The sequence below is a fragment of the Plasmodium malariae genome (assembly GCF_900090045.1).
Source record: "Plasmodium malariae genome assembly, chromosome: 7".
In the NCBI taxonomy this organism is placed as follows: Eukaryota; Apicomplexa; class Aconoidasida; order Haemosporida; family Plasmodiidae; genus Plasmodium; species Plasmodium malariae.
The window spans coordinates 542,962-569,679 of NC_041781.1; the positions used below are offsets into that span (position 1 = coordinate 542,962).

A 26,718-nucleotide genomic window follows, 5' to 3' on the forward strand; every position below is an offset into this window, starting at 1 on the left:
AAGATCAATAAATAGGTAATTTAAAAAGAAAACTTAAAAACATTTGTAATTTTTTCATCTATCCGTGTGCATACAAAGTGTATTAATTGTTTGGAAGTAGTCATGCTGGATGAAGGTAAAAATTTTTGTCCATCCCTCGTTTAGTTGTGCATCCCGTTCCTTTTTTTTTTTTTTTTTTTTTTTTTTTTTCTCCCTTCCACACCTTAAAAATGCTTAAATGATGGTAGTACTGAATAAACGGCTTGTTGCTACGTAAACAAGTTAACAAATTAGGGACAATAGATATACATATGTTTGTATAAATATATATATTAAAAAAGGCACTAATAAATAATAAGAAATACTATTATCGTTTTTATATATTTTAATTCTCTTTTTTCAATTTTATTTACTCGAAAATTGCAGTAGTCTAATCTTCTATTCGTTATATTGTCATTTTCATACTCAGCAAAAAATCTTTTCACATTTTCTTCAATATTTGAGAACATTTGCTGCAGTGAAACAAAAGAAGAAAATGAGGAAATGAGAAAATGAGAAAATATGAATATATGAATATATGAATATATGAATATATGAAAACGTAAAAACATCAAAAGGGAAGAAAGATTATCTGGACAGACTATAAAAAAAAACAAGGGGAAGAAGCAAAATTAGAGATTATCGAATTTTGCAAAACCTGTAGTCTTATTTTATGCCCAGGAAGCCATTTAACCTTATTGAACTTTTCTACATCATCCAAAATATGCGCATTCAGGTGTACTATGGATTCCATCTAAGAGAAAAAGAAAATACAAAGCGATATTTGAGGCGATATAGGTGTAAATTTGGGAAAATATTGAATAAAATTAGGACAATATTTGGACAACATTAAGACGTAAAGGGCAAATCCTCATTGCTCAGGTTCGTTCTTTTCTTTTCTTTTCTAATCATTTTCCTTCCTACACTGTCAAATCCTACATTGATAAAATGCTTAGCAATTTCCGTGGTCAATTTTTGACTTTTAAAAAATTCGATTACTAATTTTTTTTCCTTCTCCAGTTCCAAATCTGCAATTTGTGCCGATAAAAAGTTTCAATTATACATATGTATTTATATGAATATATTGATATTGCAATATATTGTTATGTCAGAATATTCACATGTTAGTATATTTTCATATATAGCTTTGTACATATATACAGGTGCAAAAGTTATGTGGACAAATGCAAAATTAACGAATTACCTACATCCCAGACATGAGCAAAACCTTTCAAATGCGAAGCATAATTTTTGCATAAAAAGTCTACCATAAAATGTATGACATTTTCTGGTTGTTGCTTTTCAATTTCCTTAAATTTATAAAGAAAAAAAAAAAAAAAAAAAAAAAAATTTTTTTAAATTAAAAAATTACAATATTACAAATTAATCCAAAAATTTGAAGAATCCAAAATTGCAAAATGCACACCAAACAAATGGCCCTTTCAACAGAACGAGATTGTTAAGCAAATAAAAGGGCCCTAGGAAACATTCCAAAAAAAGAAAAATGAAAGATATATTATTATTCTTCATTTTACCATCTCATTATATATATATATATATATATATATGTTTTCTCTAACTTTTCAAAAAAAAAAAAATTCATATTGAAAATATACCTCTGATAAACAGTCCAAAAGTTTAGAGACTTCTCTCCTCGATTGCCCTTTAGTCAACATCTTTCAAGGTTTCAGCTTTCAAACCTGTATAATTTGCCATTTACAAAAAGTACGCAAATAGGTAAGCATATGTATATGTATATATATATACATATGGATATTTATATGTGGGTTATCATTTATGTTAGTTTGTTTTGTGTGTACTTATGCAATCTGTGTGCAGAAGACAGAAATGACAAACATGTGCTCGTTTTCGCCTTTATAAAACTCCGCAAAGTTTTCTGTTTTGTTTCCTTAAAAAGTTTATTTTAGTGTAATAAAAAAATTAATGCCACTTACGAAAAATTTTTAATTTCAAATGATAAGCGAACTAACACTTTATCTACTACGCTCTCAAGTCATTCCTCTGTCTTTTCCTTTACCTCTTCAATTTCTTTTTCGTTTCGTTTCTTTTTTTTATATGATTAAAAATAGCAGCGATAAAATATGCCTAATTTTTCCCTTTCAATGAAGTTACAAATATATAATTCGAAATAAAAATTCTAACGTTAACGGATTAAACAAAACATAACATAAAAAATTTTAGGGCATTCACAAGCTAACAAAATTGCATAAGTGCATATAAGTGTATATGCGTATATATGCGTATATATGCGTGTATATGCGTATATTGCGTATATATGCGCGCATTCATGTAAATGTCTATACATGCGTATATATATAGATATACATGCGCAATGCTGGCATGAATTACAAAATTGGAAAAACAAAAATTCCTGCAACGGAATAGGCATATATATATATATAAATGTACGCAGTTTTCCCTTATTTTACTTTTTATTTTTGCGCATTATAAAATATAGAAAGGCTCGACAAATTGTCTCTACAACTGTTTACAAAAATACACACCATTTAGTTGCATATTTATTTGTTTTTTTGTTTACATATTCGCACGGTTTAGAAAAAGTGCCTTGACAATGAAAATGACAATCACAATTTACTTTTTGTTGTATAACGGTAATGATGTTATTTACTTTTTATATGTAAATATATATATGTGTGCACCTTTATTTTTATTTATATATCTTTATTTTTTTTTTTTTTTTACGTTTATTTTACACCTTGTAATTGCATTTTTCAAATGAACATAATAACGAAGTTACACTTTTACGCACACACTATAGGTGAAAAACAAAATAAAAAATAAAAAGTCAAAAATAAAAAATAAAAGGTCAAAAATATAGAGTAAAAAGTAATAAGTAAAGGATAAAACATAAAAATATAGAAATAGCTGGAGAAATAATTGCCATTTCGGAATATGAAAATTTTGGACATTGGCAAAGTATTATCTTTTTAACCTGTAGTACTAGTAGTAATTAATATATAAAAAAATAAGCAAAAAAATTACAAAAAAAAAAAAATTTATATATTTCTCATTACCTTTTTATAAATAAATACTAAAAAAAAAAGAACTGTAGAACAGTCTTTAACTTTAAAAATGGCACATACAACAATTAAATTTAACATACGTCTGAGCAAAATTTTTTGCGCCTATATGGGCGTGATAAAAACAAACGCTACATTTTTTAAAAAATACAAAAAAAAAAAAAAATATATATATATATATATATATATATATGAATATATCTAAATGTTTATATTTATAGGTCTTAAATAGATGGAATTAAAATTCCGCTTTGTTTAATTTTTCTTAAAAACAATGAAAAATAAAAAAAAGGAAGAAATGCTATTTTAACTTTATACATGTAGGTGTAAATTTATTTTACATACACACTAGAATGATCAATGATATAATGAAATATAAATTGATACAATAGCCTCCTCCAATTGAATATACATATCCCAACGCTAATAATTGTCTATATGACTATTCCCCATAAAATGCTTAAAATGTGTGTAGGTATATATGTAAACCGTATATATATATATACATATATATTTACCCATGTATATACAAATATGCACTTGTAACGGCACAACTGAAAGAACGTATTTCTCCTTTATAAACTGCGATTAATAAAGGAATACGTGTGGAAGTATAATGAGCGTACAAAGTAATAAGAAAAAAGGATTATTATATTTATATTCTTCCTTTTATGAGTGTTTTTTTTTTTTAATAAAATAAAAAGAAGAAAACAAATTATCATGTACAATATAAATACTAATTGGTACCTTCGGAAAAATTATTCTTTCTTATTTTTAAAATTCTTAACTGTACAGGTTCATGTACTTTTTTGGAATTACTTTGCATTCGCAGACATAGGAAATTGTCGCACAAATATATATACATGTGTACGTGCATATATACGCTCAGAAATACAAATATATATACATATGTATATATATTCATTACTATTAAGCATTTTTATATATTACGCAACTTTTTTTCTTTGCGCTCACACTGGTATAACCCTTTCTTTAAATGTAAGCACACGCATATAAATATGTATATATGTGCATATTTGCTGTATTAATTTATGTACATTATTTTACGATGTTTCGTTACTTGTACAAACTTTAATGCAATTTTCTCTTTTGTGGCATATACACTTTTTTTTAAATAACGTTATCACATTTTAGGTAAATGATTTCTTATTGTTGTGTTGCCCGACGTTTTTTTTTTTTTTTCTTTTTTTTTTTCTCCTGCATAAACCTACAAAAAAATTCTTAAGAAATTTGTAATTTCTATTGTGGTAATATACAGAAAAACCTAATTATATATATTCATATATGAAGCAAGTATATATATATTTTTTTTTTTTGAAATAACATAAAATGAAAATAATATTGTAGTACAAGCTTAATAATGATATGTCATTATTTTCTTATCCTTTTTTAACATTTATTACTAGTACCAAAAAAAAAAAAAAAAAAGTATTTCCTATAGATTTTAAATAAAAACACTTGATGAAAAAAAAAAAAAAAAAAAAAAAAATTGTAATTCTACATATATAGTTTTATTTAAAGAGGTAACATTGCATTTTATTAGCCATTATTTTTGTAGTTTTATTCTCAGTTAAAACTTTTTATTTTTATTTTATGTTTGGGTTATGAATACAGTAGTAGATTATTACAAATATAATAGACTTCTTGTACATTCTGAGCAAAATTAGTTTAACTTGTATATACGTATATATTTATATATATATATATATATATATTTGTACTAATCATTTGGGGTTTACTTTTAAAATGTTCAAAAATAATATAACGCTCGGAAACAAAAACTTCCTTGGTAACAAAGATAGGAAAAAGTATGTCAAATTTTACAATTTAATGCATTCTTCTTATTTATATAGATATATACATATTTAGACGTTTACATATATACATATATATAGGCGTATACTTATATAGATATATGGATACATAAAAAGAAGGCATATTTTTATATGTTACATTAATACATAAAGCAAATGAAATGAAGTAGCACAAAAGAAGTAGACTTGCATATAAAAAAATAATATAAGAACAAAATCAAGTGTATTCATCATACATGCGTATGCCTGTACATGTGCATATGTATTTGCTCACACACATACATATATATATACACATATTTATGCACACACATTCATACTTATATATAATATATTTAAAAAGAAATAGAGAGAAAAGTACACTTTATGCAATTATTAATACAAAAATAAAAAATAATTACATTATAGTGCAAATCGAATAAAAACTACTAAAAATTAACAACTGTTGGAATATATGACAACGCCACTTATGTACAAATGATTGTAGATTTCTTCATTGTGCAAAAAAAAAAAAAAAAAAAAAAAATGTGCCTGCGCTGTACATAATTTTTTTATTTTATTTTAATTTTTTTTTACTATTTTTTACTATTTTTTACTATTTTTTACTATTTTTTACTATTTTTTACTATTTTTTACTATTTTTACTATTTTTACTATTTTTTACTAATTTTTACTATTTTTTACTATTTTTACTATTTTTTACTATTTTTTACTATTTTTACTATTTTTTACTAATTTTTACTATTTTTTACTATTTTTTTTTTTTTTTTTTTAGGCTAGCTATAAATATAAAGAACACATTTAACATTGAAAAAGATGAAATAGTAGATGAAATTTTGGACAAAGAGGACACAAGTGTCTGCAAAGTACAGAAGAGTAAAATAATTGTATATATATCCAAAAACATTCCAGTATTATTTTGTGAGAATAATGTTATATTTCCAACTGTTTATACACTCTGGAAATTTCCACAAATAATACCTTGCTTTGTCATATATCCACCAGCATCCGAATTTTTATTAAGAGGAGCTGATTTAATGATACCTGGTATATGCAAAGATGTTGATGATTTAGAAAAACTTAAAGTTGGGAATGTATGGGGCGTAAGAGTTTTTAACAATCCGCATATTTTTGCTGTTGGACAATGTTGTATTGATTATAACAATAATAAAAAATTTTATAATTTAAAAGGAAAATGCTTAAAACTAGCACATATATATAATGACAAATTGTGGAATATAGGTCCACAAAGTATACCTCATAGCAGTTTTAAAAATAAAATAATTGACTCCATTGAAGAGTTGGTAGACAACCTGGACGATTTTAAAATATATAATGAAAATAAAGGAGGGAAAAAAAATACTTCCCGTAGTAGTGATGAAGCGGAAGGAGTAGAAGAAGGGGAAGGGATAGAAGTAGAGGAGGATGTAGAAGAGCAAAAAACAAAAAAAAAAAAAAAAAAAGTCGATTTTGGCTTTTTCAGTGACGAGGATGATGAAGAGGTAGGGAATGATCTTTCTCTCACATATAATGATAAAAATAATATAAATGGAAAAAAAGAAAACGAAACAAAATTAAAAAGTATGCCAAATGAAAAGCATTTAGTAAATTTTTATAAACATTTCAATACAATAATGAAGAAAAGGAATCAAATAAAAAATGGATCATCTGAGTTAAAATGTAGCAACGCTAGTACTAGTACCATTGATGATAGTAGTGCATGGAATAAGAGCAAAATAAACGAAGGAGTATCAAAAAATAAAGACACAACTGATCGCCTATCGGATGATTATCAGAGTAAGAAAAAAGAGTGCAATGTCGATTTGGATGCTATGGAAAAAGTTTTAGGTTTGAATGATTCTGATAATGCGAACAAAGAAAACTCGGTTAAACGAAATGGAAACAATAGTCACCTACCAGTTCAGCAGAAAAAGGATAACACAAAAAATAGTTTGACAACCATGGACATTAATGAGTTCGACCAAGTGTATGATAATGAGCAGGAGATGTTTTCAGAAATGGAAAGCTCGAGAAAACCAAGTGGTAGTTTGGCATACGAGCAACGCGACGATATGGACACAGTTATTATAAATGAAGAACAAAGAGTGGAAAATGTTCGAAAAAAAAAGGAAGCTGAAAGGGGCGATATAATTGATGAAAAGAATATACTTAACGGATCAAGTAATACAAAGGAGGAGGAAGTAAAACACATGGGTGATAATATAAGTAATAAAAATGGAACAACAATTTTTGAACTGAACAATGAACAACAAGATGTGCTTCTATTATATTCTCTTTTGGAAGCTTTACATTCAATTAGCGATGAAAGCTTGCCCCTCGAAGTTTCTGGTATATACAGCAGGATGACTAGAGAAATCATGTACATTCTCAGAAACGATACTGTGCTAGGGGAGTTACAAAAATGCAATGTACCTAATGAAATAATAAATAAAATAAGAAAAAAAGAAATAAACTTAGAAGTAGATGTAAAGAAATCAAGTCATAAAAAGCTAATTAAATTTATTCAGTATTGCTCTAAAACTAAATTGATAAAAATTAAAGAAAATAGAAATGTTGTATCGATAGTAGAAATATGTAAAAGAAATCCATTATATGCATCGTACAAATGTATGTCGTTGAGTGATAAAAAAAAATATGCAAGTGAGGGGCAAAGTAAGAGTGAAAATCAGGATCCAAATGATAGTCAAGTTCAGGGGCAGAATAGCAAAACGGATACAAATACACCAGTTAATAACAAATGCGCGCAAATACTAGAATACTATATGCCCTCGTCCAAAACGTTGAACATATTCAAATGTGTAGATAGTAAGACAGAAAAGAACTCATATTTTAATATTAGTCAATTAAGAGATGTATTTAAATCATATATAAAATTACAAAATTTACAGAAGGATGATGATATGTCTTTTATAAAAATAAATGAACAGTTACAATCTTTTTTATGTGTCGAAAATATTTCAAATAATATATTACCATATGATGTTATTATGAACCAATTCATTTCTGCTCAACAGCCATGTTATGCTGTAATTAAACCATATACTAATTTTGATGCTGATTCTGTTAATATAATAAAAGGAGTTTGTCCCTCCATTCACATTTATGCAGTTGCAAGAATGAAAGGTAAAAAATATGTAACCCATATAACCAATTTATATTTATTCCATTTAGATCTTACTAAATTTTCTGATCAAGTACAGAAACAGTTAGCCTGTTCATGCTCTACAGTTATCTCCCCCTCAACAAAAAAAGAAGAAATTCTAGTTCAAGGGAACGTAGTCAATCAGATATACAACATTTTGATTAGCAACTACAGTTTTCCCAAGAAGTACATAGTGCTTAACGCAAAATAGGAGAAAGTGGCACATGCGCACAGTCGTACAACTATATATATGTTATTCTATATATGTATATTTCCATATTCTATTTATGTCAACCCAGCCCTTATCCTCAACACCGTGAAATATGTTCCGTTGTATGTATCGTTGATCCGTGGTACCACCTACTAATTTTTTTTTTTTTTTTTCCCTTTCAAAAATGATACTACTATTGTTCAAATTGAGGAACCAATTTTAACATTCGCCATTTTTTCATGCACATGTCCATATAAATACATTCATATAACATATATACACGCATGTACACACATATACATATACTTACGTGTATGTATAGACATACATATGTGCCCCCGTAGACTCATCTATTGAGCTTCAAAACGAAGAAGTAAAACTAGTTTTTAAAACATGAAAAATATATTACGCATATTTGCATTTACAAAATAGTTATAACAAAATTTTTACAATATATAATAGTACACACATATAATACTATAACAAATAGTGTAAAAAAAGAAAAAAAAGAAAAATTTAAACGAAAGTATAATAATTTACTTCCTTGGGGATAAACGTGCCCACACGCATATATACACAATATATGTAGGCTCATGTACAAATATATATATGAATATATGTGTATATGCGCATATATATATATATATATATATTGTCTAAATGGGAAAAATCCAATACTGCAATAAATAATGAATCAACTTCAAAATGGTATTAAATGTCAAAATTAAAAAAAGGGAAACTAGTTAGGATGACTTTCATCTATCAATTAATTAATTATTTATTTATTTGTTTATTTATATATATATATATATATATATTTATTTATTTATTTATTTATTTACTTACTTATTTACTTTATTTTATTTTAATTTTTTTTCTTCTTTTTTTACCTCTAAAAATATCTTCGTATGTACGAATTACGCACACTTCTATACACACGTGGATGTACTCACACTTCTAATTCTGCATTTGATGTAAATAAACTACAATAGAAATAATTTTTTGGGGTGCATTTGCACATATTTTCAATGTGGCACTACAAACTGTGTTAGCTCTCTTACTACATTGCTTTAAACATCCACAAGAATGCACATATATGTATACACATTATTCATACATATGTAAACATAACTGGTACGCGGTGCATCTAGTTATAGAGTTCCCATTCGAAACTTCTAATCACTAGAAGGTCATCCTATGATGTGCATCTTCATTTTTCGGTTTAACAACCTTTTCCCAATTCTTAAATAACAAATCATAAAGCATAATATAATTATTTCTCATATCGATGATAGTAATTTTTATATGGATCCATTCCTTTTCATCTAATTCTCTTATGGCTTCTTGATAATCATAAATATTCGGGTACTTAATAACTTTTGTCGATAATTTTGCTCTTTCCATATAATATTTCACTATAGCATCATACAAATTAAATGCACTTTCCTCAACTCTAGCTAATTCTTGTATTGCTTCTTCCTGTATACCAACACCAAAATTATTACCATCTTCTATTCTTGGTACATTTAATTGAATCCATAATTTAATATTTCCAATTATTTCTATCAACTCAGATGCATATGATTTTATTTTTTCTAATTCTTCATATATTTGTTTATGTGATGGTACATAATGTGTATACAAAACCTTTTCATCAATAACTATCTTTTTATCTCCTTCAAAACCCATATAATTTTTCGTATTATTATTAACACCATCTAATGTATCTTTCTTTTTTTCTGTCTTATCACAATCATTTACTTTATGCCTCTTTCTAACGCTTTCTTCTATTTTATCAACTTTATATCTATATGAGTTACCATCTAAATCTTTTACATCTAAAATACTTCCAGGTTCTGAATTTACATTTACTAATTTGTTAAAATATATTATTCTCCTCGGTATTCTTTCCCTCAATGATTCCACTGCTTGTTTAGTAACGTCATACTTAAATTGGTTATACTCATCCTTTATTTTGGGATCATATGGTTCAATTTTATCTATCTTGCTTAGGAAGCTTTCCATCTCTTGTTTTTTACTCATACACACACATATGCAGGTGCATCAACATATATGTATGCACAAAGGATATGCCTGCTCCTTCGTTGTTCTATTGCTTCGTTTCTTTGTTTCTTTGTTTCTTTGTTCAGCTGTTTCTCGTTTCTCGTTTCTCGTTTCTCTTTTCTCTATTTCTTTATTTCTTTTTTTTTTTTTCTTTTTTTTTTCCTTCCCTATCGCTTTTTTCCTCCTCTTCTTTCTTATGACATATTCTAAGTATGTACTTTACAATTATTTGTAGCGTGTACAAAATAAGGTCTTGCTACTTAAAAAAAAAAAACAATTCGTTTTAAACTTCTTCAGAATTAACACATACATATATGCATTAGTAATGGCATATGCATATATATGCTGGTGATACCTCTTTTCTTAATCTTCAAAAACAGTTACGTATATATAAGTAGGATCTCACAAAAGGACAAGATATTACAAAATTATATTATTCTATGCGCTTACGCTCAGTTGCTTAGAATTACACATCACCTTGGTCATATGCACATACATATGCACATTCATACAAAGGCCCTTACATATACATATATATTTAAATATACATGTATACGTGTTATGCATTTACATGGGTATAGCTATCCGCGTTTGAAGATTTGCCAAGGGAGCGTATATTAAAACTCTATAAACGTATATATATGTGTAAGTATGTATAATTATATGTATGTATATACATGAATAAGTATACGTATGAACATATATGTATATGTACAGTTCAAAATGAGTTATAATTCCTATTTTGTACTTAAGGGCCATGAATTAGTACATACATAAATAGTAGTAATATTAAAATATATTATCATTATATATTAATAAAAAAAAAAAAGAGTATCTTTTCAAGAGAATTTGAGCATACATATATATATATATATATATATATTTCTCTATAAATAGGAGGAAAATAAAATAGCACCTTAAATGTAAAATTTCGCATGTACCTTCTATGCCGCTACGAATAATAATTAATATAAATATATAAACATAAATATATAAATATATATATATATAAATATAGGTATATAAATATATTTATATAAATATATAAATATAGGTATATAAATATAAATATATATTTATGAGTATATAATTAATTTCAGTGAGTAGCTTCCTTTTTTTTTTTTTTTTTTGAACATGTACGTATTCATATACGTATGCATTTTTTTTTCGTACATATTTATTTTGTATATTTAAGCTACACAGTTGTTAGCAGTAGCTCATTTCATTTTTAACAAAAAAGGTGTTAATTATTTGCGTTTTTATGTACCTGTACGTATATAATTTTACATATATACATATAAGTATGTACTTGTACATATGTACGGAAAATTTTGTATGTATATATATGTACATATATAAACTGTCGTTTACTTTTGCAAACATGTATAGGTCAGCATAATCACTAATGAGTCTATTTTTCGTGCTAAAGTATTTATTACATTATCCTCCAAACAAAAAAGAAAAAAAAATCTTCATTTCGAGGCAAGTATATATGTATAATATATTTATATATATACATAACACATGCAGCACTAGCTATTTTTTTCACTCATAGGACTTTCATTTATCAGCAGAGTGATATGCCTGACCTTTGTCATATATTTCGTCTTATATTAATAATTTGTATGCTTTTCATATTTCATGAACATTTACACGTATAAGGCATTAGCGTACGTTAGTATGTATGAAGTGATATAAATTTATATATATAAACACATGTACATATATGCTTATATAAACATATATACATATGTACATATATATACATACACGTGTGTACTTTTAAACTTATGGGCCTCTTAATAAAGGTAATATCACATGCAGGGTTGTTTGCTAAATCATTTTCTTGCCATTATGAACCGTTCATCTTTTTCGTTTTCTTCATTTGAATGAATATACGAAGATCAAAAAAACATCAAAACGTAATTAGGCCAGTAAAAGTGTATTAACAGAAGAAAAAAAAAATTGTATTTATGAAAATATATTGCTTGGGTCAGGTACTATCAGAAAGTGAATTTCGCATATATATGTGAAAACTTACATTTGTAACATGCAATATGTAATATGTATTATGTATGACTCAAGTGACTTATGCACGCCCCGAGGTTATGTAGATCTAGAGCATGAGTTACAGCTTCATTGATTATTCTTCATCCTGTATAAATTTAGAAGTACTTTGAAAAGAGAAAAGATAAAGAAGGAAAAAAAAAAAAAAAAAAATACCTGCTAAAGCAAGGACACCTCTGAGCGAAATATGCACAAAATGTACAAACTGTACAAAATGCACAAAATGTACAAACTGTACAAACTGTACAAACTGTACAAAATGTACAAACTGTACAAACTGTACAAAATGTACAAACTGTACAAAATGTACAAAATGTACAAAATGTACAAAATGCACAGAATGCACAGAATGCTGTACGTGTCTATATAGTATCATACGAAAGAAGTTAACGAGGAGTAAATCAAAATAATAAAGGATTGAATTTTTTATTCTTTTTACTTTTTATTTTAAAGACTTATCATTCATTTATGATAAAATAAAACTCATTTGATGGCATATGGCACAGTAAAAGCGTTTCACAAAATTATGCATAAAAGTATTATATGTACAAAAAATATATATATATATATATATATACATATGTGTACATGTGTGTGCTACATGTAAAGAAAGCTGTGATATCGCCCCTATATATGACAGTAGACAATTATGAAGTGTTTGTTTATTCAAATTGTTCTACTAATTCTGTCATTACACCTTTCCCATTGCAAAAAACAGAGTAGCAACACAAATAAAAGTGTACTAAATATATATGACATGTTCAGGCAAAATATGAAAGAAAAAAAATATGGGAAAATGTATTTTTTAGCAAACAATTACGACAAAAAATATAAATCAAGAAAAAAGAAAGAAGAGTATAAAACTGTATTTTTTAAATATAATACAAATAATAGTAATAGTAATACCAATGATGGTAATAGTAAAAATAATAATATGTTAACGAATTGGGATAGTTCTTTTACCTTGTATGTTCGGGGATGTACTAACTTAAAACCAAAGACAAATAAATCCATTGCGAAAAGGTTTAAATTAACAAAAAATGGAAAGTTAATAAGAAAAAAAGCAGGCGCTAGTCATATGCTCAGAAAAAAAACATCATCCAACAGAGCTTCTTTAAGAAAAAGGACCACTATTGCGTCAGGAAGAATAGCGAAGAAATATAAAAGTGTTATATTTAAGTAGTTATTGGTTTATTATATATGTGGTTATGAGTGAGCGTATTTTATTTATGTGTGTACATATTTATGTACACATATTTGTGCACACTTTTTAGTTTTTTGTTTTATTTCTTCCCCCTTCAACCACTTGTAATGTTGCACTGTTAAACGTGCATTTTTTAATTTTTATATCATTTTCATAATTTAAATCGTTCGTATAATTTATACTATTCATATCATTCATGCCATTATTTTATTTCATTTTTTTTTTTTTTTTTTTTGGTATATTTTTTTTAAATGAACAGTTAAGCTTTTTTCTCATTAAGAGATGACTGGTTAGGCTTTTTCCAATTTTATGTGTCCCATTTTAAGGGAGCGTTTTGTGCATACTTCCTTATGGCACGACGTTTATGCTATTCATACTGTTATTAACTACGCGCGTCTGCTACTGTTATATGCATATATATATATATATATGTATAGATATGTATATTTTAAATTATTTAAAAACTTCAAACAGTTAAGAAAGGACTCAAACTTTTAAGCCTACATTTTAACATGGTCAAAAAAAATACAAGCGCGGAAGAAAAATCCTGTGCATATTTATTCACATGGTCATAAAATTATTTCACTTAAAATGGATTAAAGTAGTTAAGGCGACAAGTAAATCCAAATGGGGATGAGAACATATTCCATCAGATCCCATGCAACATAAATTATATATCACACATGTTAACATATATATATATATGTATGTACATATATATGTATATATAATGCATGCGCAATGATGTAATTATATCATCCTCGCGTGGGCGCATGTACATGTGTGTGTACGTACATTCCGGTCCCCTGCATTAAGGTGCACATGTTTGTTGGAAAAACTGCTAAATGGCTGGTTCTTCCGTGAAATTGGCCTTGTATGCTCGTATAAGTTCGTTCAATTTTGCTCTGATCTTTTGCTTTTCAGATTGAGTTAGTCTATCAATAAATAAAACCCCATTGAGATGATCATACTCATGTTGGAATACTCTTGAATGTATTCCTTTCAAAATTTTTAAATGTTTATTTCCATTTAAATCATAATAGCTAACTGAAACAATACTTGGCCGTTCCACTTTTCCCTCTATATTTGGTAAGGATAAACATGCCTCAGTTGATTTTGTCTTTATTAAGCTTTGTTCAACTATGCTTGGATTTATAAATACTCTTTCATTTTCCTCCCTTCGTTTTTCATATAATGCATTCCATACTATTATTCGCTTGTTGATGTTTACTTGAGGAGCTGACAGTCCTATGCCTTTGCTATCGTACATAATGTTAAACATGCTTCTTACGAGGGTCTATAAGAGTGAGAAAAGGCATTTTATCTGTGCATATTGGTATATGGTTGTATTGGTGTATGGATATATGAGTGTATGGTCTTATGTATTTATAGGACACTACCATGCTGTGCCCCAAGCACGAAAAACGTTTTTAAAAGTTTTACAAATTTATGATGCTTTTTTATTCTTTTTTTTTTTTTTTTTCATTGTATTCGTTATACAGCATGATACTTTTGTTTGTACATGCACTTTTTATATTAACTGATACATGTGAACGTATACAAAAACACCCGTACTTACGAAGGAATCATATATATATATTTATATGTATATATATTTATTTATATATGTATCTATGCATGTATGTATCTATGTATGTATGTATCTATGTATGTATGTATATATGTATGTATGTATCTATGTACGTATATATGTATGTATCTATGTATGTATATATGAATGTATATATGTATATATGTATGTATATATGTAAAACAACTCACTTTCAAATTGTCATCAAAGTAAACTACTTCTTCACATTTTTGCCGAAGAATCCCATGAGGATATACTACAATTTTCATTTCTTTTTCATTTTGACACACTGAAAAGCGTACTAATACATTTCTTTTCCTCCCCCTTATGTTATTGTTCCTTAAATTCAAACTAACCTTTTTGTTAATTAAATATGTTAAACATGATCTGAAATTATGAACTATTAATCCAATTATTAAAAAGTAATATCTTAACAAACCCATTACTTATGTATTCTCTTTTTCAGTTCCTTCCCATGGTTCTTGGGGTATAAGTACAAATATATACGCATTTGTATATACATGTACATACATTCATTTATACCCATGTATAAGAGTATATAAAATGTACTACCAAAAGGAGGAGGGATTTTAAAAATATGACAAAAACATTTATGAGAATACTGTTCTTCTCATTTCTTAATAACTTAAAATTACGCAAAACAAAATGATGTAAAAATAGTATAAGAGAAAAAGGAAAAAAAAAAAAAAAAAATTTGCCTTTTTTCTTTCCTATTATTTCCTCTCTACTTTTAATTAATTTTTTAAAAATTGTAAGTTCTCTTTTTTCTATATTTGCTCTTCGCTTGAAGTGCAACGTAAACCTCTATGGCTCCACAATTTTACAGTAATTTAACGGGCATTACAAAAAAAAAAAAAAAAAAAAAGAACAGAGAAAAAGCAGCGTCGCAGAAATATTCGCACATGTAAAAGTACAAAAAATACACATATCAACAAGAAAGAAAAAACAAAATTATTTCATCATATGAGGGCGGCATGTACATAAACTAGTGTATCCTCATCTAACCTTTTGTATAATATTGTTTCTTTTTCAAAAAATTAAAAGATCCTATAGGCAAAACCTTCAAGATCGCACATACATACGTACTCAAGTATCTGTGTGTGTGTGTGTGTGTGTGTGTGTGTGTGTGTGTGTGTGTGTAAGCATATGTATATGCACGTGCTCAGGAATATATGCCTCTTCCAATTCTGAACAGAGTGCCAAAAGAATAATAGTTCTGATATGCTAAACATTTGAAAGAAAAAGGTTTTTTTATACGGCTTTCTAATACTGTATCCGCAGCAAAACTTTAAAAATAATATTGACAATACCAACAAAAAAAAAAAAAAAATAGAAAAAAAAAAAGACAATAATATAAGAGCAATAAAAACGCGGTAAAAATACCATAAAAACGTTGAAACACTGAGGAACTGAAACATTGAAACATTGAAGTATTGAAGCATTGAAACAAAGAAAAGTACTAAAATCTAAATAGATGAAGAGAAATGATGGGACGCGACCATATCATCCCCCTACATAACTAAAGGGGAACGATTTAAAGAAGATAAAGTTGATAACTATGTAAAAATGGACGTACATATAAATATATGTATAAACATGCACACATGCAAACACACGTGCATTAAAGTGTTCATGTATGGGTGCGCGCATAGGTAATAAATGAAACGGCAAATACATGAAATGCGGTCAAAGTGCAGGGAATTAAAGGAAACAAAAAAAAGTGCAAGTAGCGTCTTCAGAATTATGAAGAGGCCTTTTTGTTATCTCCATAGCAGATCGATGATATATAGTTTTGTAAAATTTTGTTTGGTTTCATAAACTTTTAAAATGTAGTATGTCGTAAGAACAGGCTTGTTCGATAGAACAAGGCTGTAAATAAAATGTTCAACAATTTCAATGATTTAACCATTTAACCATTTTCAGTTCAACTGGAATACTTAGTTGCACTTCCCTTGTAACTCAATTTCCTCAATCTTGTTAGGCAAGTACATCTTACTTTTTTTATTAATTACTACATTAAGGTAGAAAATTATTAGCTGCATAAAAAAAAAAAAGGAAGAAAAAAGAAAAATGAAGGTAAAAATTAAAATAATAATAAAAGCAAAAATGAAAATAAAAATGAACGTAAATATAAAATTGGCAAGCACTGAACAGACAAAACATTTGGGCTTAAATAACTCCGCCCATGCGACAACGTGTATATAACTTTCTAGTTTTTTCCCAACCAGTATTAAAAATATTATTGCTATATTTATGAATATTGCATTGTCCCTATATATGGATGCTGTTTTGTGCCTTTCCACTTCTTCATACGCAACTGAAAAAAAGGAGTTTTACAAAAAAATAAAATAAACATAAACTTGTTTCACATAAGATATACATACACATATATACATATATATATATGTAAGTACGTCTATATCTACATGAACATTTTGCAAAACAAGAGTGTACACTATACAACGACTACTACCGAATATGTTCAAAAAATTAAAACAGATATTATGTGTACACTATTTAACATTTTAAACGATACAACAGTAGATGAGCACACAGAAGGGTCACATGTAATGCTGCTGTTCGCACTTTTGGGAAGAGAATTTTTCTTTTTTTTCCTTATTTCTTTATTTCTTTTTTTCCTTATATCTTTTTTTTTTTTTTTTTTTTTTTGCCCCCTTCCTCCCTATGTAGTATGCATATCGCATTAGTCCCTTCTCAAGTAACGCGCGTAAGAATAATCGTGCGCACATTAATAAGCGTTCCTGGATGCATATGTCCACATGTATACTAATGCATGTACGAATATATACTATCATTATGAACGCACAAATATATACATTCATTATGAATGCACAAATGTACACGCCCATTATGCGCGCGCTTGCTTGGGCCCCTTTCGATACCTTTGTCAAAAGCGGACTTTTTCCTAAAACTTGAAAATTTCTTATTGGCAAATATATGATTAAGGAGAATAGCTATTCTTGAACCTGCCCTTAAAATGTTGAGTCTTATTAACCTTTCTAAGTTAAATTCTAAGTCATAGGGTATATCTAACTCTTTGGAGGTGTCGTAATGTAATTCATTTTTAATACTTATCATATAGTTTGTAACATAATTATTAAGATAAAATTCTGAACAAAACTCATTTACAATTTGTTCTGCCCATATATTTATAACATCTATTCCATTTTTTTCAAATAAAGCTTCGTCTTTTTTATGTTCATCAAAAATTCTATTTACATGTGTCCAACCACTATACCATGATGTTTCATACTTCTGTACCATCTTATTTAATAATTCATTTTCTAAAAATTCAAATAAATTGCTTTTCACTCTTTTTGAGTAATTGTCTAAATACGTTATGTCAATATTCTTCCCTCCATTGTCATATCGAAATGATATTCTTAACGGTTGGTGCATATCAGCAATTAAAGAAATTAAATATTTTAAGGAATCTGAATCTGTAAATTTAATATTTTTGGGATATATAAAATGGACACCTTCACGTTCACTCTTACCATTCTTCGGGGGATCGTCAACAGGGGAGTTAGAAGCATTGGATGGGTTAGAAGCAGTGGATGGGTTAGAAGCATTGGATGGGTTAGAAGCATTGGATGGGTTAGAAGCAGTGGATGGGTTAGAAACATTGGATGGGTTAGAAGCATTGGATGGGTTAGAAGCATTGGATGGGTTAGAAGCATTGGATGGGTTAGAAGCATTGGATGGGTTAGAAGCAGTGGATGGGTTAGAAGCAGTGGATGGGTTAGAAGCATCGGATGCCAACTTGTTGTAAAAGTACTTGATCGAATTAATTAGACATAACCCATTTTTATCTTCACATTGAAATAATGTCTTTTGACAATCACTATTTTGTAAATTATAATGCATAGACTCTGTTTCTTTTATTTTATTATGTACTAGATGCCCCCACTTACCAACATCAACTAAATCTTTTCCATGTAGCAACTTTTTTAATTCATATAATTGATCATTTTTAAGCCCTGACATAGCAACCATTCCTATCGCTTCATGGCCTTCATTGTTGTAGCATTTTGCTAAAAACTTTTTCTCCTTCCATAGAACAGTAATACTAATTATAAAAAAGAGTATATTCGTTCCTACCATTGTTCTCTCTGCTCATTGTACATGCCGCTTGTGCTCAATCCACCCCCCAACATATATGCATGTATACGTATGTATATGCCCGTATACGTATGTATATGCACTTATACGTATGTATATGCACTTATACGTATGTATATGCACTTATACGTATGTATATGCCCGTATGTGTATGTATATGCACTTATACGTATGTATATGCACTTATACGTATGTATATGCCCGTATGTGTATGTATATGCACTTATACGTATGTATATGCACTTATACGTATGTATATACCCGTATATGTATGTTTATGCCCGTATATGTATGTATATGCCCGTATACGTATGTACATGCACGTATATGTATGTATATGTTGGTATATGGTTGTATATTTACGTATGTTTGTAAATTTCTATCCGAACTCGGCACACATTTACGTATGTAAACGCTTAAATGCGACTTGCTACATATATGCACTTGTTGTCCTTAGAACTCAATGGGGAGACCCCTGATGGGAATAAATAAACACTTGTAATTGTGTCAAGTGCAAATATTAGTACCCTAACTTTTTTTTTTTTTTTTTTTTCTAGCTATATTTTGCTATTTTAGTACATTATTCCTGAACCAAAATGGGGAACAACAAATTTTTGCTCCTTTAATTTAACGCATATTTTTTGCTTGTATTTGGCAATGTATTAGGTGCTTTATTTGTTCGTTTGTTTATTTATTTACTTTTTTTTTTCTTCCTTTTTAAAGAGTTACCTTCCCCTGGACCTTCATGTATGTATTAAAACGAAATAATCTAATTATCTTTTTTGTTTTACGTTTCTTTGTTTTAGCTATATTGTTTTATTTTTACCGCAGATGGTCGTCACTTGCGACTATTTTCTTCGGTACATATGCTATGAGCACGTTTTACTGGCAATGAGTCAACGGCTTGGCGCGTTCTTATGACTATTCCGTAGCTTAACTATTACGTTTTTATGTGCATATATTGCACGTATGTCTGTTAGTATGTACTTATGTGTGCACATATGTATGTACTTGTACACATTTTTCACTTTTGTGTGTACACATATATGTATACAGCTAACAGCTGCTTTCTTTTTTTTTAAAAAAAAAAAATATATATTTCAATATTTTACGTGAAGTCCCAAGTTCTTTTTCTGTTAAGGCGTAATCATGTTTCCTTTTTAGTTTTATTTCTCAATTTTTCGTTTGTAGTTAAATGTATATGTATGCACATTTAACAGAAAAAAGAAAAATTTAGTCACAAAGGAATTGTGTTGCTTATATATTGCAGTACGTAGGGAAATTCAAAAAAAAAAAAAAAAAAAAAAAAAAAAAAACAGTAGAAAAATAAAGAAGTAGAAAAATAAAGAAGTAGAAAAATAAAGAAGTACAAAAATAGAGATGTAGAAAAATAGAGAAGCAGAAAAACAGACAAGTAGAAAAACAAAAAATTTTCAAACTGTTACATTTTTAAAAAATTGTTGAAAATAGCGCATCCATTTTTTTTTATTTTTAAATGGAATAAAGGTACACACTTTGTGCGAATGTACGCATGTATATATATACCCACAAACGCATACACATATATACCTGATAAAATTGTACGTGCCTGTGTGAAAATAAACACATGAATAAACATAGAACGAGGGTGTATTGTATATGTATATATATATATATATATATATATATATATATATATAAGTATAAATGTACCTGTGTACATATGGATGTATGCATGTATGCGTAAAAAAACAATAATGCTGAAGGTACGTAGGAAAGTATTTATAAAACCACATAACGGCGAGTGCGTGCAAATCAGTGAACGTGTCAACAAAGAGAATTTTCTGTAAAGGAATTTCCTCAGCTTTTTCTTATACATACATATATATATATATACATATATACAAATATACATACATATATACAAATATACATACATATATACAAATATACATACATATATACAAATATACATACATATATACAAATATACATACATATATACATATACGTATATATTATTTATTTCTTTTCTTTTTTTTTGATTACCTTGCACGTTTAAAAAATAATCATTCATTTGCTGCTCACGATATGGAGCATAGTGCTTTAAAGAAAAATCAGTGTCTCATTATTTAGTCAATTTTTAATGAAAAATTATACAAAAATATACAAATATAAAGATAGAAAAAAAAAAAGAAAAAAACGCCTATTCCTATTTTTTCCTTTTTAATGCACCTCATTTTGATGTGAACTATGAGGAACAAAGTTTTTTTCCGGGCACGTTATATTTGTTCTATTTTATATTATCTATCTATATATATATATATATATATATATATATATATATATATACATATATTTTTACTTCTTCCCTTTGCCCAATTTTTGAATAATATTAAAAAGCAAAAAAGAGGAGCATCATCTTTGTGTACAAATAAAATTCAAAGTAGTAATAAAATTAAATATTTTTATTTCGTGTAGATTGCTTTCTCCTTTTTATGGGATGATATATTTTTATATACATTCAAGAGTATATGTTGGAGAACATCATTTATTTTATTTTTTTTTTTTTTTTATATCAAATATTTGTACAGTTTGCTGAGCATAAATGTTTACATAAAAAATGATGCCAACACCAAAATGATGTTTTATTATTTTTTGGTGCATCTTTTTTTAACAAAATTACATAAACATATACATACATACATACATGTATACGTACATGTATACATACATACATACATGTATACATACATACATACATACATACATACATACATACATACATACATACATACATACATACATACATACATACATACATACATACATACATACATACATACATACATACATACATACATACATACATACATACATACATACATACATACATACATACATACATACATACATACATACATACATGTACCTATGTATATGTGCTTATATGCATGCGGTAAATTGAGCAAAATAAGGAAACGTTGGCTGTTGAATACATTTGCAATTTCTCAAGGGGGGAACAAACAACGGTATGTGCAAACATGCCCTTGTAAGAAGATTAACGCATAAGCAAGTGTATATATATTACGAATGTAAACATATTATACACGTATGCACACACGTGGTATTATGGAGTTATGACACAATCACCCAAATGCCGCTCTGCAAACATCCCGTACATACACGCGTATAGGACATTGTTTACAAACAGAAAAGTTTGAAATCTATATCTGCTTATTTTTAAAATATTTATACACAGTTAAGGAATAAAAAAACAAAGGAACTAGATAAATGGGATATGAAAGACTCAGAATCTTTTGTATTTCTTTGAACTCTCCGAATTTCTCCTAAAAATTAAACAAATAAAATGTATTAATTGTACCATATGGTGCTCACACAACAGCACATACCCATGCGTCTATGTATGTACACACATATATATATATATATATATATATATATATATATATATATATATATGTATATGTTAAAATAGACAAGTATGAGAAGAAGAGCGGCTGTTGCATATTGTTTTACGCCTTACGCTTAAAAAGTAGATGTTGTAGTTTGGGGGCGTCATTGCTTGAAGTAAAAAAAAAAGGAGTAAATTATTTTTAACCTGCAAAATAGGAGAAAGATAAAAAAAAAAAAAAAAAAAAAAAAAAAGAAAAAAAATTGAAGATACTTATGAAAATTCCTATATTAGAAGTTTAACTGTGTGGAGGTGTAACTACGATTTAGAGTTAAACTACAAACGCACATGCACACCCCTAAACATGTATGCAAGTACACACGTATCTGTGTTTTCTTCAACTCGTGTTCATGCATTAATCCCGCACAAATGAGGAATCTCCAACTTACGCTAAAAATCTTGTAGGAACCATTCAAATAAAGCAAAGCAAAGATAATAGAGGGAAACAAAAGATACTTGTTGCACAAGATAAAGAGTAAACCATTCATATCAAATGAAGATTTTATTTTCATACCTTCATATAATATATTAGAAATAATTATAAGGAAGGAGGGAGTTAATATATTATTAAAGATGAGAAATACTTGTCTGAGTGAATTTTCATAAAGTAAGTTTGCCGTATTAGAAAATTTGAAAAGAAGTGAAAAAAAAATACAACATGTGTATGAATTGAGAAAAAGGGAGTTGAATAAGGTCAGGTAGCTCCGATTGCTATTATCAATGTTACTGCTATTACTACTGCTGTTACTGCTGCTGTTACTACTGCTATTACTACTGCTGTTACTACTGCTGTTACTGCTGCTGTTACTACTGCTGTTACTGCTGCTGTTACTGCTGCTGTTACTGCTGCTGTTACTACTGCTGTTACTGCTGCTGTTACTGCTGCTGTTACTGCTGCTGTTACTGCTGCTGTTACTGCTGCTGTTACTGCTGCTGTTACTGCTGCTGTTACTGCTGCTGTTACTGCTGCTGTTACTGCTGCTGTTACTGCTGCTGTTACTACTGCTATTACTATTGCTGCTATTATTACCGCTTGATAATTTATATTTTTTTATAACCAAATTGGTGTACACCTTTGAAATAAAGCTACTAACTAAAAGGTAGAAGTTCACAAATGCGTTAATGTTATCATCAACATAATTTAACTTTTGCAATATATTATTAAATACGTACATGGGTATAAGTCCTGAGTGATTTAACATGCACATGTGTTGTAGCATATGAACTTTTGCATTCTCGATGTTTGTGCGTTTTTCCTTTTCCCCTACTTCACTGTTATCATAAGAAGCTTCTTCAACTATGTTATATTTTTTATCTTTCTCATCGTAGCAGTGTGGTCGAGTTACACTCCCTTCCGACTGTTCAAAATTTTTTTCTTTTAAACCTTCATCCGCAATGTGTTCGTTTAGTGCTACATTATTCCTGTGTGTACTCTCATGGTTATCCTGTTCGTTAATTTTGTCTAATTTGTTATCTGAAAAAAGGTCTTTTCTGTTATTCCCTACGCCATTCGCTTCGTTATGCCCTATGTCATTCCTATCGCTATTCCCCTTATCATACCCATCGTTATGGGGTTCACTATTCCCTTCATCTTTTAACTCTTTCCCCTTTTTTGCATAGAAAAAATAAGAGGCCGTAAAGCGAGAAATAAAATTTTGAAAAAAAAATTGAAAAAGACAAAAAAAAAAAATTTTGCAAAAAGTTGGGACTTGTGTAGGAATTCGTTTTATTACATCATTTATAGTGGTCAGTAAAAATATTTTCGAGTTAACTTTATCCGTAATTTCAATTAATGCATTTCTATGTTTATTATGTATTAAGTTAAAGTAGTTTAACGAAAGCATAAAAGCAAATATGTTACTCAAACTGAGTATTATCTTTAATGGCTTCATTAACTCTTCATATTTTATGAACGGTATTTTCTTTATTTGTAATAAAATACTATTTTTGCTAAAGTGAGTTACCAATTTTCCCCCATCTTTTCTCTTTCCATACACACTGTAATATTTATTTTTATTATTTATACTTATAAATCCTTTTCCTATTTTGTACTTCTTGTCCCATTTATCCTGCACACTTTTTGTTTTTATGAACACATTGTATATGATCACTGCTAGTGCAAATAATAAATATGCACGTGATTTCATTCCCCTTTCGCTCTGCTTGCACGGTCACCTTCGTTATGTTACTACAAACAGTGCTATATATTACAACATCACTGCTTACTAGTTACAACAATGTTGTAGTAGTTAATTGCTTCACCTCAGTTGAGACCTCTTTCACTGTTGTACACCTTTTTTTTTTTTTTTTTATTTTCCCCGTCCCTCCTATGTGTCAAATAGCTTGCTTTGTTTTATCAATATTTTCTGTATTCTCAATATTTCCGATATATTCAATATATAGTATATTCTCAGTATTTCCAATATTCTCAATGTCCTTTCAATTAATCACATTAACATTTTAACGACATAATAAATTTCTGACCAAAAAGTAGCGTTTTAAAAAAAATTTAAAGCATGCAATTTTTTTAAATAAATGTTTTATTAGAAAATATAAAATTTTTTTTTTTTTTCTGTTCGTAGCTTTTGGCACATTTTTACGATCTTATCTTAATAACCATGTATGTTAAAAGTGCCACTAAAAAAAAAAATAAAATAAAATGTGAAATTATTCTGATCTGTTCAGAAATGTTATGAAATTTTAGGAAATATGAAAATTTTGAAAAATTGGGATAAATAAATAGCTTTTCAAAAGACCTCTTAATGTCAGTATCACGTGCATTTTAAAAAAATGTTAACGAAAGGAAACAACTATTGAATTAGAATCATGAAAATTGGAGTTACACATATTCTTTTATGACTTTTATTGGAGCGTTCTCATTCCCTCTTATGCGCATAATTGTATGTGCGTATATTTACACATGTATGCACATATATACATACATACATATATATATATATATATATTTACGTTTGAATTTATGTTTGATATGACTAAACAATTTTACAACGCACTTTGTTTTTTTTTCTTTTTTTGATTTTTTCCTTTTTTTTGATTTTATCCTTTTTTTTGATTTTATCCTTTTTTTTGATTTTTTCCTTTTTTTTCCTATTCTCTTTTTACCGCCATTTTCTGTGCAACTTTTTCGACTTCTTTATAGAGCATAACAAAATGTACATAAACATCAGCACACATAAGTAAGCATTTAAATAAATGTATCTCTAAGGATCTAAGAAAAATACAAGCAAAAATGTATGCATTCATGCAATATTTACTCACATGCATTTACCATGGTGCATCAAAATATGACTGACCTTTTTGTCATTACGACGTTTGATCATTGTATTCTAGAATTTAGTGAATTCAATTTGCATATAAAATTTTTTTTTTTTTGCTCTCCTCCACCGATTGACACACATAATTATAGCATTTTCAATTAGGAAATGAAACATTATTGCACTTTTTTTTTCTTTTTTTCTTTTTTTACACCATATATATATATATTTACGAATACATGGATGCATCATTCTCTTTGTGAATATTTGAAAGTTTTAACAGTGTATTCAAGCATATGTTATACATGGATGTTCATTTCACTTTAAACTATTTTATACGGATGATACTTGTTTAATTAAAGTAAATGTGTAAATATAACCTGTACACGTTAATGTGTTTTCCTAAGATGAGAAGATGAGCAGGGCAAAGAAAATCTGAAAAAAGCAAGCTTCTAAAAATGTAAGTAAAATTTAGCTTTTATATTTTCCAAGTTTTACCCAAGTTTTATCCAAGTTTATCCAAGTGTTATTTCTTCATATATTCATTTATTTTATTATTTTTTACATTTTACTTTTTCATTATTTTTACCCTTTTGCTTTATATACTTTT

General features: G+C 28.0%; 7 protein-coding genes across 7 annotated transcripts; 2 read left to right on the top strand and 5 right to left on the bottom strand.

The window, feature by feature from the left end:
- Nucleotides 1-323: 323 nt before the first annotated feature.
- On the bottom strand, nucleotides 324-1,694 carry PmUG01_07019100 (conserved Plasmodium protein, unknown function; the record flags this gene model as incomplete). The annotated part of the gene is made up of 5 exons (XM_029003921.1): nucleotides 324-491; nucleotides 713-772; nucleotides 943-1,046; nucleotides 1,223-1,328; nucleotides 1,635-1,694. The coding sequence occupies 5 exons, from the start codon at nucleotides 1,692-1,694 to the stop codon at nucleotides 324-326; spliced, it is 498 nt and encodes a 165-aa protein (XP_028860662.1).
- Nucleotides 1,695-4,847: 3,153 nt separating this feature from the next.
- PmUG01_07019200 (translation initiation factor SUI1, putative) lies at nucleotides 4,848-8,289 on the top strand (the record flags this gene model as incomplete). Its single annotated transcript, XM_029003923.1, has 2 exons — nucleotides 4,848-4,909; nucleotides 5,691-8,289. The coding sequence occupies 2 exons, from the start codon at nucleotides 4,848-4,850 to the stop codon at nucleotides 8,287-8,289; spliced, it is 2,661 nt and encodes an 886-aa protein (XP_028860663.1).
- A 1,182-nt stretch (nucleotides 8,290-9,471) lies between these two features.
- Nucleotides 9,472-10,314, bottom strand: PA28 (subunit of proteaseome activator complex, putative; the record flags this gene model as incomplete). Its single annotated transcript, XM_029003924.1, has 1 exon — nucleotides 9,472-10,314. The coding sequence occupies one exon, from the start codon at nucleotides 10,312-10,314 to the stop codon at nucleotides 9,472-9,474; it is 843 nt and encodes a 280-aa protein (XP_028860664.1).
- A 2,755-nt stretch (nucleotides 10,315-13,069) lies between these two features.
- Nucleotides 13,070-13,603, top strand: PmUG01_07019400 (ribosomal protein L35, putative; the record flags this gene model as incomplete). The annotated part of the gene is made up of 1 exon (XM_029003925.1): nucleotides 13,070-13,603. The coding sequence occupies one exon, from the start codon at nucleotides 13,070-13,072 to the stop codon at nucleotides 13,601-13,603; it is 534 nt and encodes a 177-aa protein (XP_028860665.1).
- Nucleotides 13,604-14,465: 862 nt separating this feature from the next.
- On the bottom strand, nucleotides 14,466-15,658 carry PmUG01_07019500 (peptide deformylase, putative; the record flags this gene model as incomplete). The annotated part of the gene is made up of 2 exons (XM_029003926.1): nucleotides 14,466-14,921; nucleotides 15,407-15,658. 2 exons carry the CDS (start codon nucleotides 15,656-15,658, stop codon nucleotides 14,466-14,468), a joined length of 708 nt encoding a protein of 235 aa, XP_028860666.1.
- Nucleotides 15,659-17,173: 1,515 nt separating this feature from the next.
- On the bottom strand, nucleotides 17,174-19,361 carry PmUG01_07019600 (P1 nuclease, putative; the record flags this gene model as incomplete). Its single annotated transcript, XM_029003927.1, has 3 exons — nucleotides 17,174-17,272; nucleotides 17,462-17,553; nucleotides 18,140-19,361. 3 exons carry the CDS (start codon nucleotides 19,359-19,361, stop codon nucleotides 17,174-17,176), a joined length of 1,413 nt encoding a protein of 470 aa, XP_028860667.1.
- Nucleotides 19,362-22,585: 3,224 nt separating this feature from the next.
- Nucleotides 22,586-24,980, bottom strand: PmUG01_07019700 (conserved Plasmodium protein, unknown function; the record flags this gene model as incomplete). Its single annotated transcript, XM_029003928.1, has 3 exons — nucleotides 22,586-22,708; nucleotides 22,906-22,980; nucleotides 23,223-24,980. The coding sequence occupies 3 exons, from the start codon at nucleotides 24,978-24,980 to the stop codon at nucleotides 22,586-22,588; spliced, it is 1,956 nt and encodes a 651-aa protein (XP_028860668.1).
- Nucleotides 24,981-26,718: the final 1,738 nt, after the last annotated feature.